At 39.0% G+C, this 20317-nt stretch overlaps 1 protein-coding gene across 2 annotated transcripts; it reads left to right on the top strand.

Moving 5' to 3' along the window:
* Positions 1 to 1380: 1380 nt before the first annotated feature.
* nup205 (nucleoporin 205) lies at positions 1381 to 20212 on the top strand. 2 transcript variants are annotated; one of them, XM_084124401.1, is made up of 41 exons: positions 1381 to 1425; positions 2707 to 2849; positions 3206 to 3377; positions 3473 to 3617; positions 4413 to 4572; positions 4662 to 4890; positions 5030 to 5194; positions 5433 to 5608; positions 5812 to 5928; positions 6178 to 6315; positions 6546 to 6696; positions 6779 to 6987; positions 7339 to 7521; positions 7731 to 7781; positions 8219 to 8428; positions 8521 to 8758; positions 9357 to 9546; positions 9668 to 9788; positions 9871 to 9949; positions 10035 to 10199; positions 10288 to 10412; positions 11474 to 11588; positions 12148 to 12297; positions 12374 to 12448; positions 12541 to 12698; positions 12799 to 12879; positions 12967 to 13158; positions 13271 to 13475; positions 13591 to 13689; positions 13930 to 14075; positions 14179 to 14492; positions 14579 to 14717; positions 16707 to 16833; positions 16915 to 16988; positions 17977 to 18108; positions 18667 to 18772; positions 18864 to 19021; positions 19114 to 19243; positions 19396 to 19500; positions 19597 to 19655; positions 19910 to 20212. In XM_084124401.1, the coding sequence occupies exons 1-41, from the start codon at positions 1398 to 1400 to the stop codon at positions 20060 to 20062; spliced, it is 5913 nt and encodes a 1970-aa protein (XP_083980527.1). In that variant the 5' UTR covers positions 1381 to 1397; the 3' UTR covers positions 20063 to 20212. The 2 variants fall into 2 exon arrangements, with proteins under 2 accessions (XP_083980527.1, XP_083980528.1); XM_084124402.1 differs by having other exon boundaries at positions 1385 to 1425; positions 12377 to 12448.
* Positions 20213 to 20317: the final 105 nt, after the last annotated feature.

Genomic DNA, 20317 nt, shown 5'->3' with positions numbered 1-20317 from the left:
TTTTAGGTTCATGTTTTTATAAATTGATCCTGTTGACCTGATTGGAAATTAATAGCTAATTTATTTAATAATAAATCCATTTTCAGAAAAAAAAAGAAAAAAAAAAAGCCCTTAGGCAATGAATGACTCATGGAAAAATGGCAAAAATTATTTACACCTCTAAACAAAATTCAAATCCTACCCCTGAGGACAAATAGATACACAACACAAAGAACAACAACCAAAGAAAGACAAGTGCTTATATATAGGGCTGTCACATAAAAAAAAAAAAAAAGATATATATATATATATATATATATATATATATATATATATATATATATATATATATATATATATATATAATGTAACCCATTACATTACATATAAATATATATATCCAAAAGTATGGCAAATATCATCATGTGAAAGGAGGAGAGATATGTGGGGTGATGCATAGCTAATAAGATCATATAAAAGAAAACATAAATATATTTTAACTGCACCTACTCTAAACATAATTTTAATTAGGCCTGAATGTTAAAAAGGTACAAATGACTGCTGATTTTTCAGCTAGCATGTATGGGAGTTTGTATGTGTTTATTTTATACTGATGATTTGATTTCAATTGAAAATCTTTGTGGTTGTTGTAAGCAAAAAGGGCACCATGTAACGCATCCTGGGATTGTTGTCAGGCAGATTATCAGGCACTAATGTGGAGGACCCCTCTCATAATTCCCGTAACGGGCTCGTTTCTGTCTCCAGGGGGCGCTTGGCGGCTCAGAAAACTAGTTAGGACGCCTTAATTTTATTCTTACTGAATCTTACTGAGTGATGCACAATGACATTATTATCGCTTACTTGTAATCAATGCTGGAATCTGCCTCCGTCATACAAATGCAAATATGATCTAGTCCAAGGACCTTCTGTAAAATGATTTTATGAAACGCCATATCGCTGTAACCACAGGTGACAGTGATTAGCCCATTCTTAGAAGCGGTGAGAAAAGGAACATGCACCATGTGACAAAGCTGTCTCTGTTCAGTTTGCAGCCAGAGTCTGGACAATAATTTACGCGTAAATAACAACGAATTAAAAATAAATAGAATCTAATAAAATAGATAAACATATGGTTTAGAAAAAAACAATTAGAGACAACTTTCCGGCCACTGAATTTATTTCAGTAATCCGTTTTAAGCTATGGTTTTAAGCCGATTTGCCATTCTACCAACTTTATTTCACTAAAGAGGTTATCTGACAAAAGATAACAAAACCATGTTGTCAAAAAACAAAATAAACAATAAGATAAATACATAAATTTACACGAATGTAAATTTAAAATAGATTCTTTACAAAAGAAACTGAAAGTTATGTTTTCACGCAGGCAAAATTCGGGGCAGCCCACTCACGCTTCAGACATGGCGACGCAGATGGCGGTAAATTCAGGTATAAATGCATATTCTATTTTATAAACATACTCCATGTTTTATACAGCATAGAGTATCGAATATTGGGCATTTAAACCAATGTGTTTTTATAGATTTAAAGTACAAATAATTGAATCGACTCTCCATGTTACTTCATTAGTAAATATGCCGAAAGTGTGTAGCTATATGCGTCACACTACATTCATTATTATTATCTACCCACATTATTATAATTATTATTACAGGAAAAGTCATTGTAAGACCATCATCTCTGTGACCAGAAAAAGCTGTTTATTTGGAATATTAATGTATCTTAAAACTAAGTTGTGCATACGCTCTGTATTTGTAAATAAGGTCAATAATGGCCAAGACAATGTCTGATTTAAGTCTAAAATGCTTTAATATGTATTTAAGAATATGGTTTAGCGTGGTATTATTATATAGTAACTTAAATATAAGTCATGGCATCTATTTTGCATTCATTTTTGCTCCTATATTGCTCGCTGCCGATTGTAAGTTACTTCATCCAAGTTGGCGTCCATACTTCTCATTTGTCTTTTTACAACCTCCTGTATTTATGATAATGCTGTAATAATCAACCTCTAATTTTAAGTCAAGGCAACTCAGCATGGTAGCACTAAAGCATTTTTGTGACAAACTGTCAAATTGAATATCAATAACCGATTCAGATAATACATTATGTAAGTATCCTCCAAACAGTCATTGATATGTGTGTATACAGAAAACAGAATGGATTTTATAATTTAATGTCAAGTTACCTTTATTTGTATAGCGCTTTATACAGATTGTTTCAAAGCAGCTTCTCGGTAATAAAAAGGAAAACAATCAATAATGCAAACTTATTCAAATATTAGACAAATTCAAATTCTGCTGTAAAGCAGCTCTACAGAGGATAGTTGTGTCATTATTCTGTGTTAAGTCAGTTCTGTGTTCAGTTCAGTAACTGTTTATCAATTATGAAATTAGTACAATTCAGCTATAAGAAGACAATGGTGTCATTATTCAGATTGAGTCAGTTCAGCGTTAATTCAGTTCAGTTTAGTAACAATGTCGATGTTGCAACGTCTGTCAATTATGATTCAAAGTCAAATGAGCTATAAAGCAGCTCTGCAGAAAACAATGGTGTTATCGTCCAGCTCAATTCAGTTCATGTTTTGTTCTCATACAATAGCGTCGGTGCAGTCAAATTGATAATATTACTGAACATTATAATCTCTTAAACCCTTTTTAATGTGACATAAACCAAATTTTCCGTGACATATTTTGAATCGGTTTGCAGGAGCCAGTCTGTGGGGCCCGCTGAAGGAGCTCTGGGAAGCCGTGGAGGGCGCCATATGGAGCCGTCAGCCTGAGAGCGTTCATCTTTTAGATCTGCAGTTGAAGAAACACAAACCCAACTTCCTCTCCCTCTTCAAAAACCCAGTAGGTTTTTATTTTTCATAGATTCAAAAACATTTCAGTAATTTTTTCTAAAGACAACCATGTGGGTGGAAACCTGTAATTGTACCGTTGAGTTTAGTGGGAAATTATGAATTACTGGAATGGAAATAAACGGAAAATCCTGTTTTGTTATCTGTATCCTGATTTGAAAGCTTCAAAATACATTCTAGCATTTATTGTAAATGCCATCAAAGTATCATAAAAGTGGTCTATGTGACTTGTGTGCTTGTCTTTTTTAATTGAAAACCTTCATTCTTTTGAATCAGATAAAAAATAAAAAAATCTATTTACGAGACCGATCTGAATTTATCTACAATTCTTTTTTTTGCGCAAAACAGCCGAAGAGTGCAGAACAAAGAGAGAAGGTTCGGAAAGCCAGCACTGAAGGCATCGCTATTCAGGGCCAGCAGGGAGCACGACTGCTTCCTGAGCAGCTCATCTCAGAAGCCTTCATTCTTAGTGACCTTTTTGACCTGGGAGAACTAGCCTCCCTTGAACTGCTGCTGGCAGGTACACACACTCAACATACTCGTTCGGGACTGTTGAAATGATATCATTGCAGTGAAGTTGCTTTGTAATAATGTGATCTTCATGTGTATTTTTAGGAGAGCACCAGCAGCCTCACTTCCCCGGCCTGACTCGAGGCCTGGTAGCTGTGCTCCTTTACTGGGACGGCAAACGCTGTGTGGCCAACTCGCTCCGCTCGCTCATCCAGTCCAGACACGGGAAGACGTTCACACTTGACTTGAGGTTTGCTGTTCTTCCTTCATGCATCCTCCATGATTTGGTCTCACAAAGCTCATTCTTCCATGCTTCTCCCATACTTCCCTTTTAGGAAACATTTTATCCAAGAGGTTCACAGGTTATTGGTTGCACAACTCTGCAAATTTGGGATTTTGCACCCTTAATCTTTATTACAGACCGCATGAAGCTTTTAGTCCTATCTGTTAGCTTTGAGGCCATCTATATGCTAGCATTCTGTTAAACTCTAGCTGATACATTCACATTTTATAGATTACTGAAGGGATGGTGTTATTTTTGTAGTTCAAACCAAAAGTTTGCATCGCTCTACTCCATCAACAAAAAGCCAATAGAAGTTTTCATTGGCGTTTGGATAATAGATGAAAATATGCTCTGTGACCAACAAATGTTTATACATTTTGTTCTTTAAGAAAATCTTCACAAAGAGAGTAGAGGCAGTAGTGAGTTTACCTGTTCTGCGTGATGACATTTAATGTCCCTGACAGCCTCTGTAGTCCCATTTAGCCACTTGTTAACATCCAAATACGTAAAAGCTTAAAATGTCATAGAATTCTGTCCCAACTTCATGTTTCAGTATGATTTAAGTCAAAGCATAAAATAAGTTTGAGTTTGTCAAAAATGTAATGTACCAGGGGCAACCCATGGTTTCAGATAGATTGTAGAAGTGTGCAGTGTTCATTACAAAAAAACAACAACAACAACGAAACAACTCATTTGTGTTTTTGTCTTATGTTTTTTTTTAAATGTAATTCTTTGGTATTGTCATGATTTCTTCCCATGTAGTCCTGAACTGGTGAATCTCACCACACGGTTCACGGATGAGCTGATGGCTCAGGGTTTGACCAAGCAAATCTTGAACTTGATCTCGGATGTCAGCGTGACCCGTGTGTTTGAGAGGCTTCAGAAAGAGCGGGGCCTTGGCAATGAGAAACACAGGAAAGAGGTGAAGCATCCTATACAAATTGATGATAATTACATATGCAAATAAATGTAAATAGACAGTATTAAATAAGTATTTTTCATATGTTACAGGTATCTGACCTCATCAAAGAGTGCCGACAGTCACTGGCAGAGTGTTTGTTTGCCTGGACATGCCAGTCACCTCTGAGCAAAGATGACACCCTGGCTCTCATCAGTCACTTGGAGACGGTGACTGCCGAGGCTGATGGCTCATTGGATAGCGTCAACCTTGCTTTAGTCATGGCCTTGCTTTATTGTCTGGATGTTAGTTTTCTGGAGCAAGGAACAGAGGATAGAGAAGGTATTCTTGCTTTTTTCAACCATCATTGGTAGCTTTAAATGCTTTATTATTATCCACACATATAAAAGTATGATGTTGTTTACTCAGTAGAGTAGATAATATTACGTTTTTACAAATACATTTTGCGTGTGTTGATTAGATTTGCTCCAGGCTTTGCCTCTACTGACGGAGAAGCAGTATGTGGCCGCAGTGCACAATCGGCTGGTGGAGGGTCAGGGCTGGAAGCTTCCAGGACTGCAGGCAGTGGTGCAGCTGGCCTGGGCTCTGTCTCTGCGGGCCCTGTCACAACTTCCTCAGGGCGCAGGTATCTACACGACAACCCCTTCCATAGCTTAGGCCGTTGCTGATTTCTAAATCACTTTTACTTCAGCTGTTTATCTCATGATGCGTCATAGTTACAGCCTTTACGTGATCTGTATATGCTATAATTTGTTATAGATTAGATGCAAATAGTAGATAAACCTTGAGAATGCATGAAAACATTTCTAGATGTGTTAACAGTTTAATCTACTCTCGCCCAATTTCAATCATTTTCTTTTCAGCTCTAGTGGAGTACACTGAGGCAGATGAGGCTCTGGCAGACCAGGCGCTTTTGGGAGGTGTCTTCCTCTTCCTGACAGAGGGCATCCTGGGAAGTGATGGCTTCAGCCAGGAAGAATTCTACACACGCCGACTGCATTCTCTGATTACTGATTTCCTGGCTCTTATGCCAATGAAGGTGCGAGGAGAAATGCATGCATTTTTTAGCTGTTTATTCATATACTGTCCACTATCGGTCACAAGTTTGGGCTCTGTAAGATTTCTCCTGTGCTCACCACGGCTACATTTATTTGATCAAAAATACAGCAAAACAGTAAAATTGTGAAATATTATTACAATTCAAAGTAACTCTCTATTTGAATATGTTTTAAATTTTTGTAGGTGAAGCAGTTGCGTAACCGTGCTGATGAAGATGCTCGACTGATCCACATGGCTCTGCAGATGGGCAGCGAGCCACCATCATCTCTACGCAAGGACCTGGACCACCTCATGATCCTTGTGAGCATCCCTTTACATTTATCACGTACTATTGACTTGATGAATTCTTCAGCATTTCTTTCTAGTACATCATCTCTCTACAGCCAGGAAATGAATTGCATCTTTACATATTGCTTCTAAAATCTCAATTATATTTAATTAGGATCTCATGCACCCATTTTACTAACACTGAAGCATTATATCACTAATCAGCACTTTTGAACTATTGTAATTACTGCTGTATTTATTGAATGTAATATTGTGTTTCAGATTGGAGAGTTTTACAGTAAAGATCCATTTGAACTTGAGCTGGCCCTGGAGTTCTGGTGTCCATCTGAGTCTATTCAGCACACTTCATTCACTGGATCTTTTCTTGGAGGACCTCCCCAAAGACCCCCTCACAAACAGGTGTGTCAGAAAAATACTTGCTAACTATGCTAAACTATACTAAAGATGTATTTTTATAGAAAAAAAAGTGCTCGTCCTACAATATGCAGTGCCCAAATATATTTAGGGGTGATGTGACATGAAACATTAAATGAAACATTACTGGTTTAAACTCCACAGGTCATGATTCATCACCATTGCTTTGAAATAAAGTCCTAAATTTGAATATACATTTGTGTGTGTCACGTCAGGTGGTTCTCTCCAAGTTTGTGCGTCAGATGGGTGATCTGCTCCCTGCTACTCTCTACATCCCTTACTTGCGCATGCTGAACGGACTTGCTAATGGCCCTCAGTGTTCCCACTACTGCTTTAGTCTGCTTAAAACCAACGGTGCTCCACACGGTAACTGAACCCTCAGATCTTAAAAGTGAATAGTGTAATATGAGTGCTGTTGTAAACAAGTTGTTTATGATGACTGTTTCAGGAGAGAACCGGCAGGCTGGAGTGTCGGGCAGTTTAGTGTCGTGGGAGCACTTTTTTCATTCTCTTATGCTCTACCATGAGAACCTGCGACGTGACGTGCCCAATGCCGACAGCACACAGTACCGCCACCCACCCATCAGAGGCATCACTCAGAGAGAGCTAGAAGGCCTCACTGCGTTCCTCCAGCTGCTTACCACTATCATCACCTGGGTATAGCACACATATATATATATATATATATATAGTGAAAGATAACTATATCAGTTGATTAATTGAACAATTATAGTTCTAAATGTTGAGCAAAATATATATTTTTTAACAAATACTGTTTTTAATTTCAGCAAGTTGGGATGCATCCTTTTGCATTTCATTTTTAGGCAGATTGATGAATAAATGACACTTTTTCGTTTTGATTTCAAAGCAAAACTGAAATATTCAAGAACAAATTAAAATCAAAGTGAATTAGGAAATCAGTTTCTAAACCCAGCCCTCATCACATCATCTAGCAGGTAAAAGTGCTCTTGGTATGTCAGTGTTTAAACATGTTGTTCTATTTTTCAGAGTGAGAATGCTCGTCTGGCTCTTTGTGAACACCCTCAGTGGACGCCTGTGGTGGTGATGCTGGGATTGCTGCAGTGCAGTGTTCAGCCAGTGCTGAAAGCTCAAGTTTTGCATGTTCTCGCCGCATTTGGCAAATCGCCCGAGATCGCTGCCTCCCTCTGGCAATCTCTGGAGTACACACAGGTGAATAAAACTCCAGCCTATAATGCCAAACTGACCTACACTAAAAGAATGAATGTTTAAACTGAATAAGCTTTACTATCTTCAAGAAAATCTATTTGTTAAACAGTTTCAACAAAGATAGTGTGGTCTTTCCCACTTTAGTGGCTTTTTTCAGTTGAGTTGACTTGATTATAATGATATTGATCAATGTTTTTTTTTTCCCCTCTCAGATCCTGCAGACAGTAAAAGCCCCTGGACAGAAACAGGCAGCTGGGATTGAGGTACAGTTTCTTGTCATGTATGCTGCGTATTAGGGCTGCTTTTGATTTAAAAAGCTTCAAGTTCGCTGTGCTTGTTTTTAGGGCTTCACAATTTCCTGAATTTTATGATAGATTATTATGATTTGTATTATTACTAAATAAAAATATTTAAGAAAAATAATCATTTTATTGTACAGTACAGTACAATATTTATGGATATGGATTTGAGATGGCATTTACTGTGACCTGCCACACGGAATAATGAGAATTCTGGATCATGAGCTGCTCGTGTGAAAAAGGACACCGTAGCACGCTTCACACCACGACTGACATTGTATACATTTATTTAATTAAACTGCAGCCTAAGCCATATTGCGATTCCAGTTTTAATTTGATTAATTGTGATGTGTGTATATATGAGCTTTTACTGTGCCACTAATTTCGTTTTCCTCTAACAGGTGGAGCTGAACGAGATTGAATCGAGCTGTGAGGAGTATCCACTCACGAGAGCCTTTTGTCATTTGATTAGTACTTTGGTAGAGAGTGCACTCCCGGTGAATCTTGGAGCAGGACTGCGTGCACCAGGCTTTCAGCCTTATCTTGACTTCCTGCGTGACTCTGTGTTTCTGGCCTTCCCCACACGTGCCTACCGTCGGCCAGCAGAAAAGGTTTGCTGCAGCCTGCTAGATTTAAACATTTCTCTAATCCCTTTCTCGCCTCCATTTTTGGTCTTGTATCTTTATTTCCTTTTTTTCTGCAGTGGGAGGTAGCTGAGGCAGTGCTAGAGGTGTTTCACAAACTTCTACGAGAATATGAGCCGCAGCCATCGGACTTCCTGCAAGAGATGGTGGAACTGCAGGGGGAACAGGTGCTGGCCCATAAGCCTCCAGGGCACAGCTTGATGTTCCACCTGCTGAATGACTCGCCCACCCTCTCTCTCTGCCTCAGCCTGTTGGAGGAGGGCGCTCGACAACTAGACACCTACGCCCCCTTCCCTGGTCAGTATAAGATGCCTTCTCTGCATTTTTTCTTATGTCTGGTCACATTTGTTAGTAACACTTTTAAAACAACTCTTTACCAAGTAATTAAAATTGTTATATAATGCTTAATTTAATTGAATGCCTATTCAAATATTAATATTGGGGATGCAGCCATATTAAAATTGTGGCCAATACTTGTAAGTTGATAATTTGATACTATTTTGACTGATAGGGTGAAAATAAAACACTCAATATATAAATGATAATGATTTTATTTTTTAAAGTACATGAATTGTAGTATTAAATACATGAAAACAATTAACTTCTGTTCAAAAGTTTGAGATTTTAATACTTTAAGTTTTAATACTTTTATTCAGCAAGGATGCATTAAATAGATCAAAAGTGACAGTAAAGACATTTTATATGAATATTTCTATTTTAAATAAATTCTGTTCTGTTGAACTTTATATTCATCAAAGAATCCTAAATGTTTCTTGAGTAGCAAATCAGCCTATTAGAATTATTTCTGAAAGATCATGTGACTGACAACTGGTATGGCTGTAATTGCTTCAGTTGTTTGTATTTGTTTATAACAATGTCGGTGCTGCTGTTGTAGGTAAGAAGCAGTTGGAGTCGGCAGTGCTGCACTGTCTGTGTTTGTTGGAGCTGGCCCTGCAGAAGGAAGTGACGTTTATGGATCTGCTGAGAGAAAGTCAGACATCGCTACTTGTCTCCCCTGTGGAACAGCTCCTACAGGGCGTCAGTGCTCAGAGCAGACGTGCTGATCACATCACCAACATTGCCAGGTCTGCTTTCCACATGTATATCTACCATATATTGTTCACAGCTAAATCATTTTCAGGAATGCTTTAATGTGTGTCTGATTCAGAGATACCTGTGCTGATTTTACTTGTTTGGCCTTCATAGGTACCTGTACCACAGCAGCTCTAACCCTGCTGCTGCTTTCCAGAGTGCCAAGATCCTGCGCCGTATCGCACGCTACCCAAACATCCAGGCCAGACTGGTTGGAGACTTCACACATGATCAAGTAAGAGACCTCACACTGTCTATAGGTAATAAAATGAATAGGAGTTGCTTTAAATATGAAATAACTGTTTTGTAATGAGCAGGCAGTGAGCGAGAAGTTGATGGCTGGTTTTGTGGAGTGTCTGGACAGTGAGGAAGCTCAGGAGGGAGTGAGCGCAGATGGTGAGTCCTTAAAAATCTAAAAATTGCTAAATGTCATCAATGAATTGTTTAAAGCAGCATCTAACACCCCTTTTTCTTGGTTCAGACTCAGACCCTGAGAAACGGGTGGCCCGGATCCGTCATGAAACCCAGATCCACATCCTGAACCTTCTGATTACATCTCTGGACCTAAAGGGCCCCAACCTGGGCCTGTATCTATTAGGCTATGAAGTGAAGAAGCCAGTTTCCTCCACTAACCTCCAGGACCCAGGTAAGATCTCAACGTGAACCTCACACATACTATGCTATGCCTGAAACATGAAATGTTTGTTCCTTATTGTCATGTTTCCATCAATAAGGTGTTCTTGGCTGTCCACGGAGCTGCTTGCATGCGATCCTCAGTCTGCTCCAGAGGGGCTGTGAGTGGCGTTCTGGACCTGTGCTCATCAAACAGGCCCCTCATCTAGCTGAACTCTGCTACCAGGTATACACACTTTAACCAATTTACATTCAGACACTGAAATCTAAAATCTAATAGCTGAAATCTAAAATATGCTATTAAATAATCAAGGTTCCCGTGGGGCATTAAAAAATCTTAAATCTGAAAAAATCTGAAATTAAAATCTCCTGATTTTAAAACCATTAAAAAGTCTTAAATATTAGTATTTTTTTCTGCTAGGAATTACATTTTAAGATCTTAAATCTGATTGAAAAATATAGACTTTTAAGCTGTGTAGCACCAAGTCTTTTGTAGTACCTAGTTCGCAACTAGACTTTTTTAGATTTTTATGTACGTCACGTTTCACCAGAGCCGTTACCCCAGTAACCCCATAAACAAAGCAGGCTGTGCTACTTTCTGTTTCTGAACATGTTTGAAAGAGCCATTCAGATGTTTCATTTGCAGAATTTGTTAACATTTTTACATTTTAATATGGACTAAAACATGCACTAGATATTGACTGAAAAGGTTCTGATTCTTTATTATTGTTCTTTATAGTTCTTTTACACTTTAATCTGTTTAAAACATTTCTTTACTTTTTTTTTGTGTATTGTTTTGTTCAATTTAAATGTGCTTTTTATTATAAAAAAAATAATTATTAAACCTGTTTGGAGGACAATACTGTGATAAAATCTTCAGCAATTATCATGATATATGCAGCAGCTCTTCTAATCAGGTGAACACGGTGGCAAACACAACTGCAAGGTTGGAAGTTTTGCACTATCAAAATTGAAGGCTGAAGTGCTCTGGGTTCTCCAAATGTGTAATTTGTTCAGTCACATTACATCCAGTTTTTGCATTTTAGATTTGAACGTTTACTAAGCAATGTTTTAAGATGTTACATGTTGTGTTGCATGTGTTTACTATTTGTAGTTATATTTTTAGAGTACTGCTTACATATTATATAATATAATTACATTACATCTTAAAAAGTCTAAATTTGATTTTAAAAAAAACATGCAGCAACCCTGATAATATATTTGTGTGGATGTTGTGTGTATAATATTTTAATATAATATAATATATTTTGTGTGTGTTCGTTCTAGGTAATCTATCAGTTGTGCGCGTGTCCGGACACTTCGGGGCCCACCATGCGATACCTCAGGACCAGTCAGGACTTCCTGTTCTCTCATCTGCAGCACTTGCCTTTCATATTATCAGGTCCACTGCATATCTGCACTCTTTGTTTTGATTTTGTGTGTCCATAACATCTAGTGGAAGATGTACACTAAAAACTGAAAAAAATTATCAGTTTCCACAAAAATTTGTTTTCAATGTTGATAATAATAAGAAATGTTTCTTGAGCACCAAATCAACATATTAGAATGATTTCTGAAGGATCATTTGACACTGAAGACTGGAGTAATGATGCTGAAAATTCAGCTTTGCATCACAGGAATAAATTACATTTTAAAATATGTTAAAATAGAAAACTGTTATTTACAGTTATCAAATACATGCAACCTTGAAGATAAGAGACTTTTTTCAAAAACATATATATATTTTTTTAAACCTAAATTTATGACCGGTAGTGTAATATCCATTTTAAACATGACAAACAGGCTCTCAGAAGTGTCGTGTAGTAGCCCATCCAGACACCTTTTAACTTTTTTTTATCTTTGATTTGTAACCCACTAATCATAATTTCACACATAGGTATATAGGAAGGATAGCAACAACTGTTAATGCCTCTGATTGATTCCATCTTTATGTCCCACAGAGAATGAGATTGCTGCTCTGTCTCAGATGTCCTGGTTGATGAAGACTACAGCCATTGAGCTCAGAGTGACCTCACTGAACCGCCAGCGCTCACACACACAGAGACTGCTCAACCTCCTCCTCGATGACCAACCACACACATTACATACAGGTATGTATGAGTTCGCAGAGTTTCTTATGATGACCAGCCAGCAGCACTGAAGTAAATGCATTCATTGTATCTGTAGCAGATGGAGAGACAGGCATGGAGGAGGAGAGTAGATCAGTCAGTGGTTTCCTGCACTTTGGCACTGTCTCCAAAGGTAAGGGAAAGTCAGACCGCCCATTTAGCAAAGGAAGGCGCTAAATCTGGATTATATTTAGTTAACCATCCATTGCTCTTTGGTGATCTCAGTACGCAGGAGGCTGCTGAGCGTTTTGGATGCCATAGACTTCAGTCAGGAGGCCCCGGAGCTTCTGCAGCTGGACTTCTTTGAGCGTGCTCAGATAGAACAGGTCATCACCAACTGTGAACACGTCAATGAGCAGGGACACACGGTCTGCAATGTCAAGGTATGCGGATGGCTCACCAATCTGCATACACTAGAGCTCATACTGTCATTTATTTTATTATAAAACATGCAATTAATTCTTTCATTGCTTCGTGTTTCAGTTGCTCCGCCGAGTTTTAGTTGCAGAGATCAATGCACTGCAGGGCATGGCGGCCATTGGGCAAAGACCACTGCTGATGGAGGTGAATGCATCTCTGTTATTTGAAGGCAAGAGATACAAAAAATGTGTTAACTGGTACTGATTCTTTCATGGTCTCTGTCGGTATCAGGAAGTGAACTCAGTCCTGCAGCAGGTGGTGGAGAGGAACCGTGTGCGGCGTAGTCTCAGTGCCAAGCGTCACGCTCTGCAGAGCTGGAGGAGTCTGGTGGAGACCATCCTCACAGCCTGTCCTTCAGAGCTCATCCCAGCAGACCAGCGCCAGCTGATCATCAGAGACCTGCTTTTGGACCTGCACGACAAGGTAGGACAACAGATGGAAAGGAACTGAGAGTGTTTTTACGCTGATTTGCTTCTAGCAGATGCTTTTATCCAAATGTGGAAAAGCAATTTGACTTGCCTTCTCTTTTCTCTAGGTGTTATCGGAAGATGCTGCTGGTGAATTGATGCCAATTGTAGCCGGGGCGGTCTTCACATTAACAGCACACCTCAGCCAATCGGTTCTGTCTGAGCAGCAGGGGGTGGGGCCAGAGGGTGGTTCTGGATCAGGATTTGCTTCGATCGCTAACTCCGCTCTTCACCTCATTCTGAGGAAGCTGCTGGATTTTATCTTGTGCACAGGTTAGAAGGGTCACATTTAAGGCTAATCAGCTGACATAGGTAAATTAATTCCACCATGTTAGAGGTTAAATGGTTAACCTTCTTGTCTTACTCCCTGGTGTTTGTTTACATCAAGGTGGAGGTTTCCAACGTCTACGGGCTCACCTTTATGGCGCTCTTCTCTACTACCTGCAAATTGCCCAGAAACCTGAGGAGCCTGAGACACTGCAGACAGGTATAGACACTGCGCACATACTGTATAGGATATTTTAGTCACATACACATACATTCCTAGACAGCATTTTTGCTGGCTTTTTTTTTTTTTTTTTTTTATAAATTGAGAGGTCGTTCACACTGTATCTGCCTATGAAAAGCATGTTGGCTTTAACACATTTTCATAGCAATATTTTGTAATGTATGCTAATATACAAAATAATAAATACAAATATTATAATATATAATACTGAATTTGCAGCTACATCCATGTGGGAGCGTTTGACTGCCCCTGAAGATTGTTTCTCCAAGCTGCAGAGAGAGAACCTGGCCATTATTGAGAGCTATGGCACTGCACTTATGGAAGTGGTGTGCAGAGATGCTTGTGACGGCCATGAGATCGGCAGGGTAAGAGCAAATAATCATCATCATCTTGCTTGGTCAATGAGGAACGAGAGGAAGACCTCCAAATGTCTATTGAGTTGACTCGAGGATATAATCTCTTTTTCAGATGCTGGCTTTGGCAGTGTTGGACAGGGTGTTGTCTATAGACAGACAGTGCCAGTGGCTGGTGTACTTGTGTAACAGCGGTTACCTGCGTGTGCTGGTTGAGAGCTTGAAACAAGATGATGCCGCCTTGCAGACTCTGCTCACACCTCAGCCTCCACTACTAAAACCACTGTACATCTACGAGTCCAAAATTGCTCTGCTGACCCGTGTGGCTAAGACAGCACAGGGTGCGATGGAGCTTTTGCGCTGTGGGCTGGTCAGTCAGCTGATGGAGTGTCAGGTGTTTCACATGCTCCCTCAAAACGATGCGCTCAGGTACTCTGTAATCTAGAGTCCAAGCTATAGATGAATAATTGTCTTTCTCTACCCTGCCTTCTTACTCTCTTCATTTTCTCTTTCAGAGTGTTTGGGCAGAGAGATCCATCAGGGTTTATTCCTAATCCCCTAGAGAGATACAGACAGATCCTGCTACCTACTCTCAGATTGATGCAGGTCATCTTGACCTCCACCACCACGCAGCACCAGCAGGGGGCAGCACAGGTACTTAAACATCCATGTAATGATGTCCTCAGGAACAGGCTGAATCCCTCTCCTATATGCTAAAAGAGTTTAGCTAGCGATCGGATAAGTATATACTTGAATGTAGGACGACATCTTACTGCATACTTTAACCAGTGTTGCCCAGCATGGCTATACAACACCATGTTACAGCACAGTATAAGGCGATTTGCAAACAGAAACAAGTCTAGGGGAGAGGCGGGACGATTGAAACGCGGGACTGATGAAACACTGAGATTTTCTTGAAAACCACTCACGTCATGTACGTCAAATTTCGTCAGCACGTACAGCACGCAATGCCTAACATACCCGCGAAAACATTTCTTCTTTACGTCGTGTCGTTTTGGAGTTAAAGCCGCAAAGCTGTTTTTGAATGCGGTGAGTGAATTCTTTCGTGCGGTACTTTTTTTTGACTGACAAGTTGGATTTATTGTTTCATGTGCCATTGTAATGATAATACGGCAGGTGTATTAGTACTGCAACACACCCTTAAGTGGGCAATATCAGAGTTTTTTAGTTTAAGAGCAAAAGAGGTTTAAATGACAGGATGCGCTGTCGGGACGGTTGAAACAGTGTTTCAACCGTCCCGCCCGCGCGTCCTGCCCGTTAAACCTGGTCATAGCCTGTACTGTTCATAGATTCATATACTGTTTCTAGACTTGTGTTTCTTTTAATGCAAATTAATTTTCAATTACGCAACACATGCTATCTCTGTAATAATCATCAATTGTCCAATCTTCAATATTCAATAAATTTCATTTATCGTCGTCTGGTTGACCTCGTTTTCTTCATAATAACAGGCTATTCAACTAGCAAACACTCAATATGACTCAAGGAAGAAATGTAAGAAAATTAATTGTAAACTGATTTGTCTGATTTGTCTTCGTCAAAATAGCCTGTTAGAAAGATTACAAAATGCGCATAGGCTTATCGCCTATTGTTTATTGGGCGACAGAACAAAAATGGTTAATATGAACCTTTAAATGAAAATAAATTACAAAATATGTTTGTAACAATATGTACATAAGTTACTTGTCAGGTGTTGTTCACAAAAAAAAAGCATTAGATGAATAGTTGCCGTTTAAACTGTTATGTTTCATCCGTCCCACCCCTGTGTTTCAACCGTCCCGCACAGGCGGGACGATTGAAACAAAGCACAACTCCCGTTCAAAGTCATATTTTACTTAAATCATTCTATATTTGTACTGAATAACACATGATACTAAGAGAACACATATGTGAGTTGTTAATCACAAAAAAATAAAAAATCTATCTGTAACCTTATCTTAGAAAACGACATTTATCTGAAAAGTGTTTCAACTGTCCCGGCTCTCCCCTACTACAGAAAAATTTCATGTTGGCACGTTATTTGAGCGGACTTTGCTTTTCCGATGAGCATGAGTAGAACATGAGTAGAGCGTTCGCATGGGCCGTGAGCAACTGAACGTCACACCACGCAGTGATAACGTGGTGTATATATGTATATATATATATATATATATAAATAAAATTCTTGTCGTTCGTTTGTCATTTTTGGTTTATTTTTCTCGAAGCTTAATTTTGCTTCGCTTCTGCTATAATAAAGAGACATCCACTCTTGCGTTGCGTGTTCATGCATTTTGGGTGGCGGACCAATGAAGGGAGGGGTTGATTTCAAATATCAACAGTGTTCAACAATGATTCACAGAAATCGCTTACTGCATCTTTAAATGTTTACTTAACATTAATTAAGAATATCAAAAGAGTAGATAAAATATATATAAAATAAACAAGGTTAATTGAAAAATCCATTAAAACTAAATGAATACTTCGATGTTATAAAAGTACTCTCCTTATACCACATATTGTTTGCATTTGCATGTCACTGTTAGCATCTATATTATATTATATTTTTGTCTAAATAAATAAAAAATAAACACTAACATCAATAGTTTTAAATGCTACATAAACATGGTGTGTTTTCGTTTATAGGTGCTCCAGTGGCTCATTGTTCACTCGGATGTCATTCAGTCAATTCTGCATGGTCAAGATATGAGCATGGGCGCCCTACAGGAACTCTCTCTCCTCACTGCCATCATCAGCAAGACTGCACTGCCAGGTGCCGCAACACTACAGCTGTTTGAAATGCTCCACAAACTGATGCATCACTAATGCTATGCATGTCAATTTTGGGTTTCAGGAGCCCTCGAGATGGGACAGGAAATCAACAGTGCCGTCCTTATGGAATTACAGGGACACATCGGCAGATTCCAGGTGAAATATTGAAAAAAGATTTTCAAAAACCTCTTTTTAAAGGGGAGAAAAGTTGAAAAGACACTAGTTGACTTTAAATGGTTAAATGTATGCAAGACAACAACTGTAAGGAAGAAGACCATTCACAGTTTATTATAATGACATTAGGGCTGTGAATTTTTGGGTTGAGTGAATTCGTTCAATTCATGATTCATAGGTTTTCTATTCAATTCAAGAACCATTTTTGCAAATTCAGAATGATTCCAGGCGATTCACAATAATATTCGATGCGATTTGATTAATGATTCGATTCTGCATTTTTTTTAAGCGCATTCATGGGATTATTTAAATGCTTCCCCTAATGAGTCTTAGTCAGGGTGCGAATTACACAGCGACCTTCAGGGGGTCAGAGAGTGAGGGCAAAACAAACAAACCTTTTGTCCATTAGATGTTAGTTCATGTTAGTAATGATTCTACATCACTTTATTTGTTATAAAAATTGACATATGTAGAAATGTACATATGCCAAGATTTAAAAAAGCTTTAAAAGTATTGTTAATAATGTTAACCATTGTGTAGGATAGTGTTAATGTATAGGCTACTCAACATTATTACAGTCTTCCAGGTACATTAAACACATTGCACTTTCCCAACTAATCCTAAACTATTCTTCACTGAAGAGTAAGAAAAGCCTTCTTGTGTCAATGAGAAAAATGCCTCCAACATCTCCATTAATTCGTGCATGCAGTCATTTAATGTTTTTATATATTTTAAAGCATTAAATCGCTATCGAATTGTGATTAATTTTGATTCTTAGCATTTTAAATCAGTTATTGACCGAAATCAACCATTCAAAAATCCGTGTTTCAAGATCGTCAGGATTTGTAATCAATGCATTGAGAAAACGAGCGAATCGTTACACCCCTAGATGACATCATTAAAGCTGAAAGTTCTGTAAATGTATGAAGTTTACAACATGAGTGACGTTTCCTCTTTCTCCTTCCTTCAGCGTCAGTCGTTGTCTCTGCTCGTGCGGTTGGTGGGCACTGATCGTGCTCGCTACCTGAAGCAGATTGAGGACACTGTTTCTCCTGGCGACCTTGCAGAAAAGAGAGAGGAAATGGAGGTTGCCATGCAACAGGTGATGTCACAGGAAACATAGTGACCACTTACTCCTCTCTGTGGCATCTTAAAGTTGCTGACTTTGTAAACACACTCATGCAGAAACATGTGCCTCGACCTGCTTGGAGATTAATGATAAATTAAAACAATATGTTATAAAATTAGCTCAAAATGTCAAACATGTTCATAGTCTGATGTTAAAAAAAAGTCTCTGCCCATCATACACTATAGGGCTTTTCACACTTGAATAGCTGACCTTTCTTGGGTTATCTTGCTTCACATTTCACACTGCTCATAATTTACCCTGGGGTTACCAATTAATTCTGGGTATTCATATGCTAATATTTTACTAATATTTTAAGTATATTCCTAAACCCTGGGTTAACGTTCTTATTTGCATATTTGTGGTGTCATTGCATAATGCATATGCGGTTCATCCAGTCAATGTCACTATGTTTACATAACTGTAATGTTAACTGTGGAGTTAACACCGCAAAAGCATTGCTAACCCTGCTCCACTGTAGTTTATCTCAACCTTTAGATGTTTCACTCTAATGTGTATTGTGTGATTTCTCAGATTTGTGCTAATATTATGGAGTACTGCCAGACACTACTGCTGCAAAGCTCAGCTGAAGCCCAGTTCTCTCTCTGCCTGTTCAGCCCATCAGCAAGTGAGCCAGCAGGTTGGTCTTTGTGGCTGTTTAGTGTCTGTCTATGTTGACAAAATACTGGCTGGCGTCTGTAAACTAACTGTGCATCATCGTGTTGGATCAGATGTGTCCGTTCCCTCTGCGCGGGTGCCCAGTCTGGGATTGGTTCTGCTCCTGCTGAAGAACAGCGCCACTGACTTCTTCCGATACCATGACAGCCACAGACAGAGCCTGAACAAGCTAGAGCGAGTGGAACAGCTTCCTCCTGAGGAACTCAAGGAGGTATACATGCAAAGACATTGCTGCCTTTTTCTGCCTGTTTGATTAAAAGATACAGAATTATCTATGCCTGACATATCGTTTTGTGTGCAAAGCTGTGCCAGGGTCTGGTGTCTGGTTCTGGTGGAGTGGAAAAGATCCCATCAGTGCAGAGAAACGTGCTTGCCAAGCGTCGGCTCGTCCAGCTGGTCAACAACAGAGCCAAACTTCTCGCCCTCTGTTCCTGTATCCTAACACACAAAGATTGCCTTAGAAATCAGAGAAATGCTCCGATTTTCTTTCTAAAATAACGTCCGACTGTTTATTTTGAGTTTATTACAATCTGACACCTGGAAAGTGGACAGCAGTTGCATGTTTTTCTTGACATTTCTCTGAAGATATCATTGAGACGTGCCTGTTTGTGATCTGGCGCCACCTAGAGTTCTACTTGCTCTACTGCACTCCCACTGACCCCAAAGACTCGCTTCTGCCAGGTTACAGAGGTCAGCTGTTCATCTTCAAAGTTCAGTTTTAGGTTGTTTTTAACTGCATGAAAGACTTTAGTTTATCAAATGTCTGACCAATTTCTTTCTGTGTAGATCCTAGTGGCAGCAGAGGTTTAAGTGTGTCAAGAGTGAGCCAGCAAGATATTGAACAGGTACATTGCAAGTTTTAAATGATCATATGTTGGTGAAGCCACATGATTTTTGTCAAAGACCCTCAGGTTCCCCACCAAGGCACTAAATTGATCAAAACTGACATTAAAGACATTTAACATATAAGTTATTTTAAATTGTAAATATTCCACAATGTTTCTTTGAGACTTTCAAAAACATAAAGAACTCTTACTGACTCTGTACTTACCCAAATGTCTGCTTGGTATTGTTTTTGAGCGTTTCTTTGTTTGTGTAGTTGCAGAGCGATGTGGCGAACAGCTTCAGTGAGCCGCTCCAGAGGAAGTTGCTGGAGGTCGAGGGGCTGTATAGTAAAACCCGTTCCCGTCACACCTTCATCCAAGCCCTGACGCGCAGGATCCGGGGCCTAGTGCATCATGCCAAAGGCTGAACCATCACAAATAGCGTGGAACATTATTCTTTTCAATTAGGTGTCAAATAAGTGCTTTTTGCAGTTAACACATTAAATTGTCTTATGAAGATTTCTATTGGATTTCAGCTTTTTTCTATTGTGGTAAATAAATGGTTTTCTAAACAGACAGCCCTGTTGTTCCTGTGATTTTCTTGGCAAAATATGCGACTTTAACAAAAAATGTAAGTATGACAAGTATTGTACAGCTGCTTGAGCAAATTAAGCACTTAATTC

The sequence above is a fragment of the Abramis brama genome (assembly GCF_963993115.1).
Source record: "Abramis brama genome assembly, chromosome: 9".
Lineage (NCBI taxonomy): Eukaryota > Metazoa > Chordata > Actinopteri > Cypriniformes > Leuciscidae > Abramis > Abramis brama.
This window is presented reverse-complemented; position numbering and strand designations above follow the sequence as displayed.